Genomic DNA, 20,649 nt, shown 5'->3' with positions numbered 1-20,649 from the left:
CCGGGACTTGTAGTTCGCAGCGCTGGGAGGAGCCGGTGGCCGCCAGGGTCTTGGGCGTAGGGTGGAGCCCGCTCCGGGCGAGGCGGAGCCCGGCCGGGAACTTTTTAAGGCCAGGCCTGCCTACCGCCTCACCGCGGGTTCCCGGCGCCCCACGGATAAGCGGGTGGCGGAGCGTTGGAAGAGGGCTGAAGGCTGTTGCAGAATTGGGAGAGGAAAAACATGGTGTGAATGGGGCCGCTTGGTCCGATCCTGAGCTCTCGCTAACCCGGAGAAGCCCGTCTGCACTTTAGGGCCAAGTCAGCTCTGGGAGCTCGATTATTGGGGTCATTCTGTGATGGGGAAGGTGATGGAAGCGCTGTAGGAAGGGTTCTCTGGAGGCTACTGGGTGAGATCAAAGGGAGAGCTCCTGCCACTGTCCAGCGGTAAACTGGGACCCTCCTCCTTTGGCTAGACTCCAAAACACTCCCGGACTACCTCTGCCTTTGCCTGCCCCGACACCCAACCAGAACCAGCTCTTGTCTCTGATGCCAAATGCAGAGCCGGACCACTTCTGCCTGGTCTCTCCTCATCCATAAATACCGACTAGAACCACTTCTCTTTGTCCCCACCTTGCCCTCTCCATAGGCTGTTGTTTTTTCTGCTCCCCTCAATATGGATTAGGACCACTTATGCTTCTGCCCACCCTTTACTCCCCAACAAAGACCATACCTCCTCTGCTTTTGCATCTCACCCCTTGGGACACGATTCAAAACCTGTATGGAATCAAAGCTCACCCCAGAGACAGCTGTGGGCATTGTTCCTATGACACCAGCCAACACCAATCATACGCTGAAGCCTGAATCAAACTCTGGGATAACTGGCCACAAACTGCTCACACCTATTTCCATCTGGTGTCCAGGATGCCTCTTTCTAACAATATTCCTAACACTCATCCCATCCACCCCGGCAATGGTCATCAGATAAGTGAAAGCTAAGAGGGAAGAAAGGGCTTAGGAGAGCAAAGAGGATGGAGCAGAGTAGCGTTCCTAGCAGTTCTTGGCTGGTGACAAGATCTTCCCCCAGTCCCTGCTGTACCTGGCCTGCAATGGGCACAGGATCAATGGGGAGTTCCATGGCCACCTTTCCAGGCTTGGAGGTGAGGCTGAGCCTGGACTCTGTCCCCCAACATACTGTGTCTGAATCTATGGTTGTAACTGGGGAAAGGAGAGGGGAGAATAATGGCCCATAGTGACTCATTAAGATTTCTGCCTCATCCCTGGGGCCCCTGTGGCATGAACATGGTACCAAGTGAATTGGTTGGCACCTTTGCCCTTTCTAGACACAGCAACAGGGCCCTGGGGTATGGTGGGGGAGTGACTGCAGTGTAGTTCCTCCAAAGCCCTGGGGCTCTCCAACCAACCTCTAGAAACAGCCAGAGACAACAGCTACAAAAATAAAGAATTTATTTCCTATCCCAAAGTGCTGAGTGGTAAAGGAGAACCGGAGACCAGGGTGAGACTGTGAGAAGTCAGGGCTCCGAGGGAGACCACGTTGGTAAAGGGGAGAGCAGGCTTGGCTGAAGCCTGGAGGCAGGGGAGGGGCAGGAGTGCTGCTGGAACTGTTTCAAGTTGTTGGCAACAGAAGAGACCACCTTCAGTGACAGCCTGCAGAGAGAAACAGAGATGATGACAGGCCCACACCCAGGAATAGAAATAGACATTGCTGAGCCCAAAAAGTACCTTTTGGGACACAGGATCCTGGAAACACACTCTAAGGCAAGGACTGCAAACTCACACCCCACAAAGACCAGACAAATAATCCAAATGAGGGAAGTTAGCCGAGTATCAGGAGATGATGAAGAAATATGGAGGCTGTGAAGAAGTGGAGAGTACAGCCCCCATCTACAGAGGACAGTGGCCACCCAACACCAGCTGATGATTGCCAGCTGGCATATGGATTGCCAGATCTCCCGACATTTCATAGAGAGGCTGGAATAGTTCAGTTCTTATGTATACTCTCCTGATTTTTAATGTTGGCAACTCATTAATTTTTTGAAAAACTACTGAGAGCCAAACAATATCTGGGGTCATCATTTTGTTTCCTGTGTGAGCTGTGAGCCCCTCCAGCTCGGGTTGATAGTAGGAGGCCTAAGAAGTCTTGGTTTGCTCAAATGCCAGCCAGGATCTGAAACTTAGCCCTCTTGAGGCAGCGTTGCTCTCAAGGTTTCCGCCAGAGACCAGGGGCTGGGCCAGAACACCTCACAATATCACTACACTGTCTCCGCAGTGGGATCTGCAATCTATCCCTCTGGCTGTAGACACCAAGATCCTGCCTGCTGTGGCCTCACTCTTCATTTCCCAGGCTGGATCTGGGACCCTTCCCCATCCCCGTCTGCTCCCCCAGCTCTACCTGCCTCCAGGTCCTGGGAGAAGGCAGGACATCTCATCTGCCCAGCCTGATGGGCGTCGTGCTCTGTCTCATGCCTGTTGGGCTCCACGGCCTGAGGTAACTCCCCTCCCAAAGGAGGAGCATAGGAGAAGGTTTGCAAAAGGAAAGAGGGTCGGAAGTGACCAGGCTTTATGAAAAAGGTCCTGAGAATCCAGAGCCAACCAGACCGGCTGGTGGCTGCTGACCCGAGGCAGGAGGCCCTGGGCTCAGCCCCTCCCTGATGGCAGGTGGCAATGCCCACCCCAGACAGGCCTGGGCCCAGGGCCAGGGTCAGTGGAATGTGTCTGACCTGGACCGGAAGCTGGGAGTTGGAAGTGAGGCCTCTGGCACTGGGGAGGGTCCCAGAGGGTCAGGCTCTGAGGGGTAGGGGGACAACACGTAGGGTCTGAGGTTGGGGTGGGCAGCCCCCAGCTCTGCTGTCCCCACAGTGGCTGGGCAGTGGACCTCAGCGAGAGTAGTATCCTGGATGCTAGATGGCGGTCCCGACCGACAGGGAGAGATGATGCATGGAGGCCTCCGCTGGAGGCACGGAGGGTCTGAGGGCCAAGCTGAGGCTGTTGGGTGGCCTGAGGGACCCAGCCTGGCCTGCAGCAGGCCCATCATGTGCCGGAGCTCCTGGCTGAGCTGAGACACTTCTTGGTTGAGGCAGGAGATCTGTTGAAAACACATCCAATTGTTTCCCAGGTGTCACAACAATCACTCCCCTCCTAGGTGCACCCCCTCTACAGGTTACAACTTTCTTCCATGACCACTCTCTGCTCATGGCCACTGGGAGAAGAAGGCAGGGCAGGGGTCATTTTTGTCTAGATGTAAATATCCCAGCCCTTTTCCAAAAAGGATTGGGGACAGCAGCTATTGCCATCCTCCCAACACCCCACTTTTACAAGATGCAGAAAAATGTGCTCGAAGAGGTTACAGGGCTTTGAAGCGGCAGATGTAGCCTTACATCTCATCACAAGAGCTCAAGTGTTTTTCAAATTTCAGGGAGTACAGAATCAACTGAGAAACTTATAAAAATGATGTCTGGGCCCTACCCCAGACCTTCCAATTTGGGTGAGACCCAGGAGTGTGCATTTTACCAGGTTTTCCAGGTGCCCATAGACACTCAAGTGTGGAGCCCCTGGCCTAGAACTGTGAGCAGAAACAGGGCTGGCCCTCAATCTTGCGGAACAGGGGCTGGCCCCGCCCCCGGCCCCAGGCCCCGCCCCCGGCCCCGCCCCAGCCCAGGTGCTCCCCTGCGAAGCTTGATGTTTATCTGAAGGAGGGAAGGCCAACTCCCAAGGGCTGGGCAGCTTCGCTGTGGCGACAATTCTAAGATCCCTGGAGAGAAGGCAGAGGCAAAGGCAGAGCCTCCGCATACAGCATCTGGGCTCTTCCTGACCAGGATTCAGATATTGGGCTCCAGGTCCCCCAAGGCTGAAGGCCCCTTAGCCTCCCTGTCCTCTGCCCCCATGTTTGCTTAGCTCTCATTTCCAAGGGCTGGGCTGAGGGAAAGGCCTGGAGCATTGTGACTTGGTTGGGGGCCATTCTGTGCAGGAGAGGATCCCCAGGTGGTGCAGGGAGGAGAGGCCCTCTTTCCTGGCTGGACAACCTGAGCCAGCCGGGAAAGAGGGGAAGCACCGATCAATGAGGACTTAGACTGTGCCGGGGACCAGCCAGGCATGTGTGCGCTCTCATTGCGTCCTCACAACCACAGGGGGAAGAACGCATTATTTCCCCCGTTTTTAGGTGAGGAAATCAAAGTTCAGAGTGGTTGTGGGACTTGCCCGAGGTCACCCAGCTAGTGTACATATATTTATTTTATTTTATTATTTATTTCAGAGAGGAAGGGAGAGGGAGAGAGAGAGAGAGATAGAAACATCAATGATGAGATTCATTGATCGGCTGCCTCCTGCACGCCCCCTACTGGGGGTTGAGCCTGAAACCCTGGCCCGTGCCCTTGACTGGATCAAACGGGTGGTGGTGGTGGTGGTGGGGAACACGACCCTTCAGTCCACAGCCCAGCGCTCTATCCACTGAGCCACACCGGCTAGGGCTAGTGTGAATGTTTAAATTCAGGACTCTGACTCCAAATCCTGACATGGTTTATATGATATTCCCAAAATGATATTCTCCAAAGGTGGAGGCGAGGAACCAGCCCCAACCAACCTCCTGGTTCAGCCTGCAGACCTTTTCCTTCATCTCCTCGGCTTCAGCGGCCAGTTCCTGGCTGGGCCTGGTCCCTGCAGGCAGAACGGGGTAAAGGGAGGCAGTGAGTGCAGGGAGCATGCGTCTACAGCTTGGGCTGGGCCCCCTCCTGTGGCTGGGAAGGCAGGGAGCAAGGGGAAAGGAAGCTCTGGGGCAGGATGATGGGGAAACCAAACGCTTAGGCTGGTTTTGAGGCCCTATGACTTCCCCCGTATCCCCCACCACCTTGGTCCTCCCAGCTCTAGGCACGGATCTTCCTTTTGATATCTAAACATAACCTTTATGTCTTGCAACAACTGCCTTACTCCACCCCTCAAACTCCTACCCACCCTTTAAGACCCAACTCAAGAGTCCCTCCTCTAGGAGGGAGAGTTAAGGGAGCTCTCCTTTCCTACCTCAGAGCCCTGCTCCTGTCTCAGTTGTGGTGCTCAGCACGCTGTTCTGGAATCATTGATCTGAGTAACAGGTGTGTCGCCCCCACTAGACTGGGAGTTCACTAGGAGTGTGGGCCAGGCCTGGTTTATCTATGTATTCCCAGCACAGCACCCAGCACATGGTAAGGCCTTACTACATGTGGGATGGGTAGATGGATGGATGGATGAATGAATGAATGAATGGCAGGTGAATGGGTGACTATGAGTGGAAGTCACTGCTGGCCCTTACCTGTAGGGGAGGCCTGAGAGCGGGGCCTAGGGTGCTCAGGCCTCCTGCTGAACTGGAATGCAGGGGCCTCTGCTGTGCTGCCGGAGTCCTCAATGCCGTCCACTATGCTGGGACAGAGGCAGTGGCCATCAATCCCATGGGGCGAGGGTAAGGGCCAGAGCAGCGCAGGCAGAGGGTGAATGGGGGCAGCAGTGCCAGGGAGCTGGGGAGGAGCGATGGTCAAAAGGGTGGGATGGGGTTGCAAGCGGTGGTGGGTCAGGAAGGGCACAGGGGGTACGTGGGCAGAGACAGGCGGGAGCATTGGGGACAGAGCCCAGAGGAGGTTCTGGAAGCCAGCAGTGGTATGGAAATGGCAGGGGAGGCTGGTGTCTCACCGAGGACTGAGGTCCGAAGTTCCAAAGGTTCCCAGTGGGGGAATAAGAAGCTGAGGGGGCTTCCTGGCAGCAAAGCCCCTGGGGGGGCCATGAGAGGAGGGGCTGTGGCCTCGGCCAGCCAGGGCAGGGGATGAGGATGGGGACAGGGAAGGGGAAGAGACAAGGGCTGAGAATGGAGGCAGCTCCTCGCCCAAAAGGCTGAGCAGGGAGCCTCGGGGCCTTGCTGGGCTAAGGTTGGGCAGCAGGAGGGGCCGGCGGGGCCTGGGAACACGGTCCGACTCAGCCTCGGCCTCGGTGATGGAGGGCAGGGTCTTGTCCGAGGAGGAGCCAAGGCTTTCGGAGTGGGGCTGTGGGCAGAGGGAGCCGCTGATGTTGCAGGACAGTGAACAACGGGCCCCCTTCATTAAGCAGATGATGCTCCCCATCCCCGCTCCCTTCTCCCTGCAGCAGAGGAGCCAAGGAAGGTGTCCCCACTCCCCACCTCTCCCCCATTCAGCCTCAACTGCACCCAGGAAGGCCGTGTTACCTGGGAGGGCCGAGGGGATCGGGAGAAGCGGCTGAGGCCCTGTGGGGACAGAGGGGATCACCTTACTCACGCCTTCCCCCTCCATTAGTGCAACACCTCCTCGGCTCACCCATCAGTGTTGTGGGGTTTGAGAATATGGAGCCTTTTTGTGGATTTGAGTCAGAGGTACCTCCAACTCTGGCTCAGAGAAATCCTGAGTGGAAAGTCAATGTGAAAAGCAGTAAAGGACATAGGCCTAGGGTGTACCCTACAGACCTAAACCAAAATGGGCTCAGAAAACATTTGGTGAGTGAGGAAGCCCCAGGGGATGGTGCCCAGTCCAGAGAGGAACTTTATGGATGAGGAACACAGGAGGGGGATTGTTCCCTTTGGGGATTCTGGAGCGAAGCTGAGGGTGGGCCAACAGGAGCTGGGTTAGTACAGTTGGAAGTAAATGTGGTGAGAGATGGTCCATGGGGTTGGGTGATGGCCAATGGGGTAGGGTCAGTGGGACTGGAAGATGTTAAATATGGAAGGGGCAATGGACAGGGGTGCCTGGGGTTGAGGATGTTTTTCAGGGTGGAAGGCAATGCATGAGGCTCTCTCTAGGGCTGAGGGAGGTCTGCTTTGAAGGAAGGAACCTCAGGGGAGATGGAAGTTGTAGGGGTCTACATACATTGGTGTCAGAGCCCTGGCGCAGGTTGAAGGTGAGGTCCCGGGGCAGACCAGCCCGGAAGGCAGCCCCATACTCAGGATAGAGCTTCATGACCTCCGCCAGCCCTCGGCTGCTCAGCTGCTGCAGGCCACAGTAGGTCAGTGCCTTCACGTCAGCGCTGGTCTTCAGCACACAGCTCGGGCCTGCTCCTGACCCAGGCTCCTGTCCTGGCTCAATGGTATCTGTCCCAATCAGGTCCCCCTTTCCTGTGGGTAAGGGATGGGGACAGTGAGCTGGGGCCAGTCGGCTGGGGAGAGGGACCAAGGGGATATACCTGGTCAATGGATTTGAGGGGTGGCCAGTGTGTTTGAAGGGTGGTTGAAGGTGGGATTAATGGAAATGATCAATGGAATTGGGAAACGGTTAGTGGAGAATGACTGGTGAAGTTGGGAGACAGTTAATGAGGGGTGTCAGTAAGGTTGGAGGAATGACCAATGGAATTGATCAATGGTCAATAAAGAATGGCCAGAGGGGTCAGTTAAAGGGTAAAGGTCAATGGAGTGGAAGGTCAATGGTGAAGAATCAATTTATTTGGGGGACAGTCACTGAGGAAGGGTTGATGGGTTGAGGGCTGGCCAATGGGATTAGGGGAGAGTCTGAGGGGAGCGATCAAGAGGGGATGGTGGTAGGGTGAAGGGACCGAGAAAGAGTACTCCTCAGCAGGAATTCCAGATATCCACCAAAAGCATCCCGGTCCCTAGGTTCTTGGCCACGCACAAGGCCTCTGGGGGAGGTTCCAGGGTGGGTAGTAGGTGGTGGTGGTGTCCTCACCCAGGATGGCCAGCACCATGTTGTCACGGAGCACCTCCAGCGAGCCTGAGCAGACGTAGTAGTGTGCCTGCAGAGCGTCCCCTCGGCGCAACAGGTACTCGCCCGGAGCACAGAAGGAGGTCCTGATGTGCAGGGAGAGGGCCCGCAGGCAGCCCCTGCTGGCTGCTCCAAACAGCGGCAGCTGCAGGATCTCCCGATTCAGGTGCAGAGCAATGTCAGCTCTCAGCTCATCCGGGAAGTCACGCAGCAACTGCATGAGGGGCACAGGTCATTCGGGCCATCCCCGCTGCAGCTGCTGCTTGATTTCTACGAACGTGCTGAGCTGTCTCCAAGGAGATCGCTCCAACTTGCCCTTTGCTTCGAAGTTACCCATTTCTGACCTCAGTTTTACTTGTGTGTGGACCTCCCAACCCAGCTGCTGGGGCGGAGACTACGTCTTTTCCTGCCTGCCCACTGACCTTGGTTACACACCAAGTCACTCACACATGCCCTGGTTCCTCAGCACCACAAATGCAAGGACCATTCCTGGTGGGTCAGCCTCAAGCTGGAAGCCAGACTAGAAGTCAGCTCTGCTTTTAAATCGCTGTGGACCTTGAGCAATCCATTTCCTCTCTCTGGGCCCTTTGTAAATTGCTGGGTTACACCAGATCAGTGATGGGCAACCTTTTGAGCTTGGTGTGTCAAACTTCGCCAAAAAACTGAGCATAACTCGGGTAGTGTGTCACTTTGAGGAAAAAACTAACTCCAAGACTCTAGTCGCAAATGTTTCATCCTCAGGAGCAGCAAATGTTTCATTCTCGGCCTGCGGCTGCCTGTCATCAGAAATGGCTACGCGTGCCAGTGCTGACACGCGTGTCATAGGTTCGCCATCACTGCACTAGATCTTGAATATTATCAATGACCTCCTAGAGCTAAACTTAATATGCACAGTTCCATCCGCACACTATGGAGGCCTTTAACCCCTGTGGCTTGTTGATCTCTTTCTTGTCCCCGTTGTCTCCCCGGGTTTCTCTCCTGCAGCATGCCTCTTTGGCTCTCTCCTAACTTTCCACACTCTCCCTGCATCACAGCAACCAGCTCCATGACTTCCCCACTCCCTGGAAGCCCAGAGCCCTACAGCTGGGTCCAGACCTATATTTTCAACTACCTAAGGGGCAGACTCCACCTGGATCTCCCACAGGCACCACACTCTCATCATGGCCCCACACTGGGCTCCCATTTTTACCCCCAACTACAATCTTCTTCCTGTAACACCCCCATCGCACCCCTTGCCCCCAGCCAGAAACCTGGGAACCACTCTGAGCTCCTCTTCTGCAACCAGGACCACCAAGTCCCAGGACGCCTGCGCTTAGAAATCTCTCCTGGATCCCCAGGCCACGCCCCAACCTCAGCATTTTGCAGGATAACATCTAAAGTCAAGGCCATCTGTGACCTGGGCCTGCCCACCCAGTCTCTTGCACTGCTCTCCCTCTCCACCCGCCCCGGTGCCCACACTCCCGTTCCTGAAGGCTCACTGAACTACCTTCGGTTTCCTGAACTCACCCCGCTCTTTTGTGTCAACATTTCTGCACCTGAGCTCCTCTGGCGCTTCCTGTCTGGAATGGCCTTCTGGTAGCAGGCCCATTTCCTGCTTGTCCTTCACGGTGCCGCCTTCCCTGACTCCTCTAGGCCCGGATGCAACACAGTGGGGATCCCAAGTGGCAGGTACATGCCTCCAGCAGAGTCCCCTTCACTGTGTAATGTATTTACCTGTTTGCCTCCCTTACCAGGCTGGTGTCTCCCTGAGGGAAAGAGCTGTGATCGCCTCGGAGCCCCCGGGGTTCAAGCACAGAGGCTGAACCCACAGCGGGTGCTCGGGAATTGTTGGCCGAAGGGAACACGGCTTTAGCTAAGGCCTGAGCTCCCTTTCATGTCCCAAATTCTAGTGCAGGAAAAGGGATGTGGATTTCAGTGGGTACACGCCCTTGTGAATAACACCTCACCTCCCTGGAGCCCATCTGCCTCCATTCCGAACCCGGAGGGAGAGGCTGTGCCCTCTTCCCCATTGCACGGCCATGCGGCCAAGACCAGGAGCCCCGGCACGCTACCTGGTTGGCGTCGATGCCGCTGTTGACAGCCCACGTGGTCTGGAAGTACTCGAGCATGCGCTGCTTGAGCGGCCGCGGCAGGCGGTGCAAGCGGATGAAGTCCTTGAGGTCCTTCCAGCGGCTGTGGTAGAGCGAGCGGCGCGAGTACATGCGCTGGATGATGGCCGTCACGTTCCCGAACACCACGGCGTGCATCAGCGCTGCAGCGTGGGCGGCGGGCAGCAGGTTAGGGTGGCCACCCGTTCCCAGACCCACCCTGCCCTGGACAGGTCTCTGGGTTCCTGGCAAGGGCAGGAGAGCCAGTGGGCTCCTAAGTGCCTACCTGGTGGCAGGGGCTGGCTTGGGAGGGGAAGAGAGAGTGGTCCTGAGAGGTGTCAGACCTGATGCGTCTCTCACCCGCCCCCCCTGCCCCCAATGAGGCCATGAACTTGAGTTTCCCATTCCCTAAACAAGACACCATGCCTGTTTGTGGCGTCCCCCAGGGCCAGTATGCAGTAGGCCAGAGGACACGTCTATGAATGAATGCAGGACTGCCTGGATGGCCAGCTTTGGGCCCCGATCTCCCTATCTGCATGCTTGGCTCGGCAGGCCCGGCCTCACCGCCTATGAGCATAGTGCAGATGGAGAAGATCTTCTCAACGTCAGTGTTGGCGCACACGTTGCCAAAGCCCACGCTGGTGAGGCTGCTGAGCGTGAAGTAAAGCGCAGCAATGTAGGCGCTCCGCCGCGACGGGCCGCCCGCCGAGCTGTTGACATAGGGCACCTCCAGCCGCTTGCCCAGCTCATGCAACCAGCCTGGAGGGTGGAAGGATGCAGGTGGTGGAGAACTGGGCTTCCCTGAGCTGCCTGCACTGGACTTTAGTCGAGTATTGACAGCGGGGAGGGGAGGTTTGCATGGGCAGCCTTGGCCTGAGCCTCCCCACCGTGAACTGGTTACAGTTGCAGCTCAAGGCTACCAACTCTCCACACTGCTGACTGTTCCGGGCCTCTGCCTCTCTAATAGTTTACTGAGTGCCTCCTGTGCACAGGGTGCTGGAACTTGACCCAGCCAGACATTCTCCCTGCCCTGGTGGGAATGACGGTCTGCAGGGGAAAGAGACACGAAATAAATCATTACAGGTGGGAGGTGAGCTACTAAAAAGGAACTATAAGAAGAAATGCGGGGGGGGGGGGGGGGAGAGGTGAGAGAATGGGAGATAATCTGTAATACTATCAACAATAAAAATGTATTTAAAATAAATAAATAAATAAAAGGGAACCATAGGGTATCTTAGGCGTCATACTGGGTTAGGGAAAGCCAATACAATGGGTGGGGCAGAGTATGGTCCCTGAAAAGCTCCCTTAGGACCGAGCATTTTAGCTGAGATTCCAAGGAGCAGACAGGTCACCTAGGGCAGTGGTCGGCAAACTCATTAGTCAACAGAGCCAAACATCAACAGTACAACGACTGAAATTTCTTTTGAGAGCCAAATTATTTAAACTTAAACTTCTTCTAAAGCCACTTCTTCAAAATAGACTCGCCCAGGCCGTGGTATTTTGTGGAAGAGCCACACTCAAGGGGCCAAAGAGCCGCATGTGGCTTGCAAGCCGCAGTTTGCCGACCATGGGACTAAGGTGAAGGGAGGGAAGACAGAAGGAAAAGGATTCCAGAGAGGAAAACAGGGTCAAGGCCCCGAGTGAGAGAGCAGTACAACGTGGGTGCTGGAGGAGGCCAGTGTGGCTGCGGCACAGGGGGGTGGGGTGAAGAGGGGCCAGGTAGGGACAGAGAGGGCGAGCACTGAGTGCGGACTTGATGGCAGTAGGGAGCCACCAGGAGGAGCCAGGGAGGAGTACTGCTCCCTCTGCCCCAAACACCCTCCTACTCCTGGAGAGTGTCATGCAGCAAAGACCAGGAGCCCCAGCACGCTACCTCCTTCCATACAGACCGTATTTTGATTGCCTATCACCCGTCTTGCTCCCCTGCTAGGCTGTGAGGTCCCCCCAAGGCAAAAGCCCTTGTCTACAAATGAGTATTCCCACGCTTGATCCCGGAGGCTCAATGCGTGTTGGTTGGGTGAACAGAGCAATGTGGGTGGTGGGTGGGGGTGGCGGTACAGGTGAAGGCATCCGCGTGGGTGCCTGGGTGCCTGAGTGCACAGGGCAGTGGATGGGCGGTCAGTGAAAGCCGGGGTCAGTGGCTCACCGATGTCCCAGAGCAGTGGGTCGTTGGCCTCCATCTCCCGGCGCCCGATGACATACCAGACACAGGCCATCCAGTGGGCAAGGAGCGCAAAGGCGGACATGAGTAGCGTGAGCACCACAGCGCTGCACTGCGAGTACCGCTCCACCTTCTGCAGCAGCCGCAGCAGCCGCAGCAGCCGCACTGTCTTCAGCAGGTGCACCAGCGAGGTCTGCGGGAGGGTGTGGGGGAGGCTGTCAGAGGCACAACCCCTCAGAGCGAGCCTCCAGGGCCCCCCCCGGGCCCCGCCCCCATCAGAGGCCCTGGGGCCAGGGGAAGCTGCAGCAGGAAGAACACCTCTGCTCTCTTGGACGGGTGGCCAGGAAACGCAGGGGATGGGAGAATAGTACGAAAACGAATAATGGCCAACACTTCGTAAGTACTTACCATGTGTCAGGGCTGCGCTACGTTTCGCAATCCTCATTTAAAAAGTTAAGCTTTCAGTCCAGTTATCATCCTGGTTCCCAATTTGCAGATAAATAAACAGGCCCAGAGCGGTGAGTGACTTGCTCAGGGTCACAGACCAAGGAAATGATAGAGCTGGGACTCAGAACTGGGCTCACCCCAAAGTCCATTTTGGGTCATGCTGCCTCTTAGCACTGTGGGCTGGGAAAGAGTAAGTCCTGGCCAAAGGCAGGGGGATAGACAGAGTGACCTCTGGGCCTGCACCAAGCCCCTAGCGTCCGAGCATAATTAGCTGTGGACAAGAGTGGTTGCTAGTGACGACAGCAGTTGTGGTGGGAGTCACCCTCGAGACAGAGGGATGCATGGCAGAGTGGGAACGGGCTAGGACTGGGCAAGGTTTAGGGTTAGGGCCCTTTCCTCTCGTGGGTCGGCTGCCAATGAAATGTTAAGGGAAGATCAGGGCCTGAGGGAGGCTGGGCTTCGAGATTTCCACCCTTGTGGGGCTTGGTGGGGGTTTATGGAGCCGCTGGCCCCTAGTAAGGCTCCTGTAAGTGTTGGCTAATATGACCACCACCACTGTTTCCATTTGGTTATTAATGCCTCAGTTGCTCTCCCAACCTTGGAGATGAGGAGCAGGTGGAGGCTTATCTTCTCACCACTAGGGCGGGGCTCTGGGACAGGGCGTGGGTAGCCTGGTCTGAAGGCCCTCACTGTCCTCTCAGGGGCCTCCAGCAGCATCCCTGTAGCCCTGGCCCTACAGGCTCCTGAACAACCTCACCCATTCTCTCTCATCTTAGCTGACGGAGGTGGCCCTGAGCCCCCCATATGGGCCCTCTCCAGGGCTTAATGCCTGCCCTCACCTCCCAGAGCTCCTGACTTTAGTCCTTCAGGACTTCCCCCAGTCACTGTCCCTGGGCCCCACTCCCTTGGGACCCTCTTCTCCCTCTCCTTGGACCTGGCTCCTTCAATTCCACCGCTCTGCCGGTGCCTCCTCATCCTCTCTCTTTGCTGTGCCTCCCTCCAGTCCCAGCACTGCTCCTCACCCGCCTGTATACCAGACCATCCACTCGGGTACCCTGGTTTCCTGGGAAGCAGGGTGCTATGTTGGGAAGAATACTAGACTAGGAGTCTGGAGACCTGGCTTCAATCTCCTGCCTGTTACTGCTAGCTGTGTGACCTTCAGCAAGCCACTTAACCTCTCTGAGCCTCTGTATCCACCTCTGAAAAAGAGGGATAAGAGAACCAGCCCTGAAGGATTATTGTGAGGTTCCTATGTGATGACGATGTGTGAAAGAACTTGGTAAACTGTAAAGTGCTCCTAAAGCTACCAGAGGAGGGGGAGCTGCCTGGGAGGAGGGACAAGGGGCTCTCTGTAGCTCTCTCTCTCCCCAGGGACAGCTGTCTGCCCAGCTGGCACAGTCTAGTGGGTACAGGGGATGGGGAGGGATTTGGGAGCTCTTCCTGGAATGGCCCGAGCCTCAGGGCAGACACACACATGCACGTGTGTGGGAGCGTGCATACACGTGCACACAGCCAGGAGAAGAGGCCCACAGCTTGTTGGCAGCTAGTTAAATCCGGCTGCATGTAGGTGGTTTCCCACTATAGCGAAGTGTGGCAGAGAGAGGAGCACACAGGGAAACCGCTTTCCACTTCCCCACCCAAACCCAGGGGTCTGGGGACAGAGGGTGGGACTCCCTCCCCCTGGACCTGCTATCTACTGGCTGGGTGCAGAGCTGACCACTCGAGAGCATTCCATGCAGCCCCTAGGGAGCTGGGAGGACACAGGTCTTAGCTCTCTGCCTCCAAACTCACCCCACAACCTCTCCCTCCTTGTCTGGGCTTGCTATGCTCCCCCCAAATGCTCTCTCTCTTCACCTCCTGCCAGCCAAACCCTACCCTTTATCTAGGGCCTAGCTCTACTCTCAACTCCCTCAGGAACCCTTCCCAGGCCACCCTCGCCTCTGCCCAACTGGGGTGCTTTGACCTCCCCAGCACTGGCAAGATTTTAGATCCTTTTTACCCGTGCCCATGTCCCAGTCTGGAGCTCCCAGGTCAGCTCGCTCCGTGCCAGCCTCCATGCACAGTACCAGGGCCCCATGTTCCACTTCATCCGCCTCTTCTGTTCCTGCTGGCCCCAGTCCTGCCCTCTCACCAGCCTGGCTGCCTGGAGGCTGAATCCTTGTCCCTTTTCCCCACAGTGACCGTGCCCCACACAGCGCGTTACAGACAGCTAAATGCTCATCAGCTGTTTGCTCAATAAAACGGAGAAAAGTACCACTCATTTGGTATCAGGCCAACGCTGCCTTGGTAGCTCGACTTCGCTTTTCATTCGTCTCAGCTTCCCTCAGAGATTGTGAGCTGAGCTCCCCACGCGCACCGACCCTCTCAGGTCCTTCTCAGCTCCTAGCACAGGGCTCTGCCCCTAGCGGATGCCTGACCAGGAGTCACAGATGGGTTGATGGGAAGGACTGCATCCGAGTTCGAAGTCAATCCCTTAGTGGGAGGTGCTATGCTGAAGCTGGGAGGTTAGCTGCATGGTGGGACGGGGGTCACTCACCACGGTGATGTTGAAGATGTAAAGCAGGTCAAAAGGCAGAGCAGCAATAAGGTCGACAAAGAACCAGGTGGCCAGGTAGTGGAGACCAATGGAACGAGGCGCAGAGACCACCTGGCCGGACTGGGACACATAGGTGGTGCGGAAGTTCAGAATGATATCTGGGGGTGCAAGAGGCTGTTACGAGGGTGTCTTGGTCTAGAAACTCAGGCCCAAGGGCCAAGAAACTGGCTAGGCTGGGAACAAGCCTTAGAGACCCCGGATGGAGTTAGAGGTAGAAATGGGGAGACAGATTGGGTTTTTTTGGCTGATCTTTAGGGAGGAAAGGTCTAGAGGCAGAAGGCTGCAGGGGTCAGGAGTCAGGGCACATGGACCATTAGGACTTCAAGACCCAGAAATGGATGGGCTCTGAATGACTGGGTTCTGCAGCCCAGGACAGAGCGAGGCCAGGATGAGTGGGTCCCTCCAGCCCACCCGCCGGGGTGTGTGGGGCAGAGGGTCTAACCCAGGATGAAGAGCATCTCCACGGCGATGTCACTGACAAGGGTGTGTCGGGAAGTGATGGGGGTGTCATCGTCGCCCAAGAAGCAGACATTGTAGGGGACGGTGACCGCGACGTAGAAGGTGGCGAGGAGGATGAGGCCATCCCATACAGCCTTGGGGACGCTGTAGTGGAGGAGGAGGCAGCGGGACCCCCCCACGGAGGCCACCTTGTACTCGGGCACTGATGGCTTTGGCTCAAACACGTTCTAAGGGGAGAGGGGTGGTGGTTGGGGACACTTGGGGGAAAGAGGAGCCAAGGCCGGGGGAGGGAGAGGCAGGGGATGGGGAAAAGAGGGAGTGGACACTGCAAACACAACCAGGAAGAGACAGAGGGTGCAGGAGAGGCTCAGGGGTGGCACCTGACCCTTCCTTGGCCAAGCTACTGCCCAGGGCCTCTTGTGAATCGATCATGTTTTATGGGGAGTTTAATGTGTGACCTTCCCCCTGCTTAAGGATGTGATAACAAATCAGACACAAGCCCTACCTTGAGGGGTCACTAACTTCTCCCTCAGGTTCCTCTTGGGTTTTGGGGGCCCAGTGGGAGATCGGTGTATCCAGGACTGAGGGGAGACTGGCACAACACCCCATTCCTTATAGATCTAAGAGACTACACAGAGGGTTGGAGACCCGATCCGTGGCTTCATCAGGGTCCTAGATGAGGGCTAGATGCGAGGCCCCCAATGGGGGCTTTCTCCCTAGGACCACAGCTTGTGATCCCGCCCCCCCATAGGTAACCACCAGCCAGAGTTGGGTGATGTAATGGCGGCTAGAGCCCAGCCTGGTGACAACTTCTGAGCGGAGTAATCTCAGTCACAGGAAGCAAGGGAGGTGGGGATGGAAGGAGATGAGGAGGAGGCATGAGTGAGAGCAGAGTTGGACGTGAGAAATGGGCAGACAGAGGAACAGGTCCCTGGAGGGGGAACAGACAGACAGGGAAGCAGGGAGGCAGTAACAGGGCCTCGGCATCACGGCTGGGAGGTGTTGGGGTGGAGACAGGACTCACACGATTGGTTTTCATGCCTCCCTGGCCCCGGCGGCCAAAGTGGCCAGTCAGTCTGCGCAGGACAGTGCGGTTCTGCCTCCTGGCGAATCGAAGCCTTGAGCTGGCTCCCCTCCTGCCAAGGGAGTTTTCTATTGGAAAGAAGGGTATGGGGATAAATGGGGGCACATCCCATGAGGCTGGGTAGGGAGAGGTCTGTGTGACCTTGGACATACACCTCTGACCATTCACGCCTTCTCCCCAGACTTGCAGTTACCATGATTGCTGTCCCCACGGCTTCCTGAGGGGCCAGGTCCTGGGCCTCCACTCTGAGTGATGTCCTTGAAGGAAAAGAGGAAAAGCACCACCTCCCCCATCCCGTTCTTGATGGGCATCATGTCCAGGAGGCAGCAAAAGGCTGAGCCTGCAGGTGTGGAAAGATGGAGGGAGAAGGTGAGCAGCCCGTGGCATCCCTCACCCCCTCGGTTCCTGGGCAGAGTCAAAGGGTTTGGTAAACGTTTGGAACTGGAAAAGTCCAAAGCTGACTCCTTCACCTTCCAGATGGGGGGACCAAGGCCCAGAAAGGGTCAGGGACGCACTCAGTGTTACACAGCTTGTGGCAGTGTGGGGGGACCAGCACCCAAGCCTTCCCTGTGCCCAGTGGACTCTGGGTAAAGCCTGGGGTCTGGGCAGGGTTGCAGGGCAGGCCAGGCCCCTCACCATCCTTCCGGTAGAAGCAAATTTCAGTCCGGTGCTCCTGATGGCCCTCCAGGGCCTTGTGGAGCCTCTGCAGGGCTGGCTCACTGGTCTCGGGACCGTAGAGGAAGCGGCAGCTGCAGGTTTTCTGCATGACCTCGGTGCGGCCGTAACCTGTGAGCTCGCAAAAGCCGTCAGAGCAGTAGACGATGGGAAAGCCCCTTGGGCCCTGTGCGTTGGCCAGAAGGAAGTTACTGTCTGTGGGAAGAAGAGGTCAAGATCAGGCCAAGGGCAGGAGGGGAGCTCGGCTTCCAGGTGGGCTGTACCTCCCCCAAGCTGTTGTCAGGGGTCCCAGGGCCAGAAGCGCCCCAGGCTTCCACGGGATTCCTGGATCCTGCTTTGGGATATTCTGAAATAAGAGTAAGAAGAGATAGAGACAAAGGACAAGGACTTCAGGGTGACCTGGAACTTGGACAGGAACTACTAGGGGATTGGAGAAGGAACCCCAAGAGCTCATCCCCCTGCCTTCAAGGGAGTACGCCCTCACTGTAGGGAGGCATGTAGCGTGGTGAGCTAGGGAACGGGCTCCCCACCCCACCTCTGCTGATGGCTGATCGCGTGACCTTGGGCGCGTTAATGAACTCCTCTGTGTCTCAGCTTCCTCATCTGCAAAGTGGGGGATAATGTATCTTCCTCACGTGGTTGTTGTGAGGGTTACGTGAGTTACCTGGGGAAAACCTTCGGCAACAGTCTGTGCTACCGTGTCCACCCCTCCACATGGGCACAGCTTTCAAAGCACACCCATAGCCACTACCCGGTCACCCTATTGGAGAGTGGAGAGGACAGCGATTCTGGTGACGTGACACCCGTCTTATTGATCGGAAACGAAAAGGCAGAGATTACCTACACTCACAGATCTCCTTCGTGGGAGGAGGGAGAGTCACGACTAGTGTCCTCATCCCCTGCCTTCCAAGAAAGGCCCTCTTTTTAGCATCCCTTATCTGATTCCGGGCCTGTCCCCAGTGCTCAAAGTCTGACAGGATTGGGCAATGAAGTTGGGGCTCCAGCAACCCCAGCCGCAGGACCTGGGCTGGCTCCCTCCAGTTCCAATGGATAGGAGGCCACCGAGGGGCTCTATGGGCCACCCAGGGACAGAGTCTCTCAGCCAGGGAAGGGGCCTGAGACACAACCAGTCCCGGGGGCGCTAGGAGGGGTGTGTGCCTGGGCATGGGGTGGGCTGATGGGGACACTGAGGGTGCTGGGCCCTGGGCAGCAGCCTCCTTCTTCCATCCCAGAGCTCGTTGCTCCGGTGATGGGCGCTATGGAAACAAGGGAGGCGTGTGTGGAGGAAGGGTGGGGAGGCGGGGAGTCTCCCCCCCACTCCGCCCCCCGCAGATCAGTTTCCGCTCTTGGGTACCGCTCCCCACATCTTCCAGAGGTAGCAAAGGTGCCCAGAGGGGCAGGCAGAGATCTCTAGGCTGCAAAGGAGGAGAAGGGAAAGGCGGGAGAAGGAGCGGGGAAGGAGGCGTGTGGCTGTCCAAGGTCCTGAACCTGGAAACCAAGCTGGGGTGGGCGAGCAGGGAGTTCCCTTCCTCACACGGACCAGCCCCCTCCTCCTGCCTCACCTCCCTCAAACACAGACGCGCCACGATTTGGGGGTGCGTGACCTTAAAATCTAAACGAGGTCCTGCCGAAGTCTGATCTTCTCTCTTTCTCTCCCTCCTTCCCTCCCTCTCTTTTTCCTGGGGGAAGGGGGTGCTGGAACTGCCTGGGAGCGACTCCCGAGCGCCTGACCGCCTCTCCAGCCTCCGCGTCTCGGATACCGTCACACGCGCCCCCAGCCCGCGGAGCTCGGCCCTGGAACGGGCCGCTCTCAAGGCCTCTCCTGCGTTTTGCCACACAAAGAGCCTTTCGTGGCTCCACTCACACCCCTTACCTTGCCCCCCCCCCCCCCCGCACTCTTGGCCTCTCCCCGCTTCCCCTCGCAGCGCACTCTCAGTCCCGCTCCTTCACCGCGGCGTCGGGAGCTCCTAGACCCCCGACTCCACTCGCCCTTCTCGCCTCGGGTCTAGAAGACCAAGCCGGCCCCGACGGAGTCTTGGCCCCCAGCAGGAGCTCCCCAGCCCCAGCCCCGGCCCCACTCACGCGTGCCGTCGAAGCGGGTGGCGATCGTGTCCAGGAAGGTGTTTTGCGGGGCCAGCAACCCCTTCATGACCGGCATGGCTCGGGGCGCGAGTTCGAGGCGCGGCGCCGAGGGCGGTCAGCTCGGCGGGGCCCAAGGGGCCGCGCTGCCGGCGGGGCCGGGGCGCCCCATGCGCGGGGCTGCCTCCTACCCTCCCTCTAACCGCCGCCGCCTCTGCTCCAAACCCCTCGGCTTTGGGCTCGGCGGGGCGCCGCCTCGGTGGCTCTTTTCCCCACGGGCCAGGTTCTTTCCCCAGGGCTCGGCCGCGTCCGCCACGTGGCCCCGCACGGGGAGGGGCTCCCAGTGACACCCGCACCTCTCTCCGCGGCCCTCCTTCGGGAGGGGAGCGGCCCACGCGAGTCTCTCTCGGAGAGAATTCGAGACACGCCTCCAGGGAGCAGAGGCTCGAAGAGGTGGTTCGGAGCCCGAGTGTCAGACACGCCTCCTCCCGGGTGGCCACGCCCCCGCGCGTGGTTCCCTGGCGCGCCTTGTGGCTCCGCCCACGGGTTTCCCCAAGCTCCGCCCAAGCTGGGGACAGTAACGGGTCCGCAGTGCTGCCGGCTGGAGTTGGGCCGTTCTGCAGCACTCCCAGGTCCCGGCGCTTCAGTAGGAGACAGCAGGGGTTAAAGAGGCTGCGCCTCGGTTTGCGTAGGGCACGCTGGCAAATTCTGCCTCTCAGCCCAGCAGGATGGATGAAAAGAGCTTTGGGGTCCATCGGGTAGAGTCCTGGCTCCGCCATTTACTAAAGGTGTGACTTGGCCTCTCTGAGCCTCACTTTTCTTATCTGTAAAATGGAGCTAATAATTTTTACCTCATGCGGTTGCGAGAATGTAATAGCATAATGCATATGTTGGCACCAAATAAGTGTGTTGGAGAGCAGTTTTCTCCCTTTTCCTATCGTCTTGACTTAACCCTCCTCTCTGCTGCCATTCAAGTGCAGGAGAGGCTGGAAGCAAGTTTGGGGCAGAGAAAGGTAGTTTCAGGGTGGACAGAGTCCGTTTGCAAATCTCCAAAGGTGAGCTGGTGGACTTTGAACTCCATCTTTTCCAAGACTGAACCAGTACAGCAGCAAGAAGGACCCAGGTGAGACCAGACACGGGACTTTTTCACCACGGAAGCAGAAAATTACTGGGGCAGCTGAGCGTGGAGGCTTAGGGTGACTGCTTCCCAGCTAAAGCCAGTGAAGATGGAAAGATGGTCTCCGGAGAGGGCAAGCCAGTTGCATCCTCAACCCCCTTCCTCCCAGAGCCTGAACCCAGTATTAGATTGCTTAAAAGCGCCACGTCTTTTTGTGTCTCTACTTTTGGGTGTTATATTAGTGCCCTAGGACCCCTGTACCACAA

At 57.3% G+C, this 20,649-nt stretch overlaps 1 protein-coding gene across 1 annotated transcript; it reads right to left on the bottom strand.

Annotated features, from left to right (window-relative positions):
- Window positions 1-1,554: 1,554 nt before the first annotated feature.
- KCNH4 (potassium voltage-gated channel subfamily H member 4) lies at window positions 1,555-19,434 on the bottom strand. The gene is made up of 17 exons (XM_079798506.1): window positions 19,270-19,434; window positions 17,149-17,382; window positions 16,706-16,852; window positions 16,453-16,580; window positions 15,412-15,655; window positions 14,910-15,067; window positions 11,912-12,119; window positions 10,330-10,524; window positions 9,730-9,929; window positions 7,643-7,892; window positions 6,833-7,077; window positions 6,178-6,216; window positions 5,652-5,998; window positions 5,278-5,384; window positions 4,576-4,649; window positions 2,389-3,081; window positions 1,555-1,643 (listed from the first exon to the last, which is right to left on the bottom strand). Exons 1-16 carry the CDS (start codon window positions 19,343-19,345, stop codon window positions 2,698-2,700), a joined length of 3,036 nt encoding a protein of 1,011 aa, XP_079654632.1. The 5' UTR covers window positions 19,346-19,434; the 3' UTR covers window positions 1,555-1,643; window positions 2,389-2,697.
- Window positions 19,435-20,649: the final 1,215 nt, after the last annotated feature.

This window comes from Cnephaeus nilssonii (assembly GCF_951640355.1).
Source record: "Cnephaeus nilssonii genome assembly, chromosome: 19".
Lineage (NCBI taxonomy): Eukaryota > Metazoa > Chordata > Mammalia > Chiroptera > Vespertilionidae > Cnephaeus > Cnephaeus nilssonii.
The sequence above is the reverse complement of the archived record's forward strand: the minus strand, read 5'-3'. Positions and strand labels throughout refer to the sequence as shown.

Excerpts from the sequence above, each read along its gene's own strand:
- KCNH4 (XM_079798506.1), bottom strand. The coding sequence starts at position 19,345 with ATGCCGGTCATGAAGGGGTTGCTGGCCCCGCAAAACACCTTCCTGGAC. Across the intron at positions 7,078-7,642 it reads CATGGTGCTGGCCATCCTGG|GAAAGGGGGACCTGATTGGG; the intron begins GTGAGGACACCA and ends CCTTACCCACAG. Across the intron at positions 6,217-6,832 it reads GCCAGGGCTCTGACACCAAT|GGCCTCAGCCGCTTCTCCCG; the intron begins GTATGTAGACCC and ends CTGTCCCCACAG.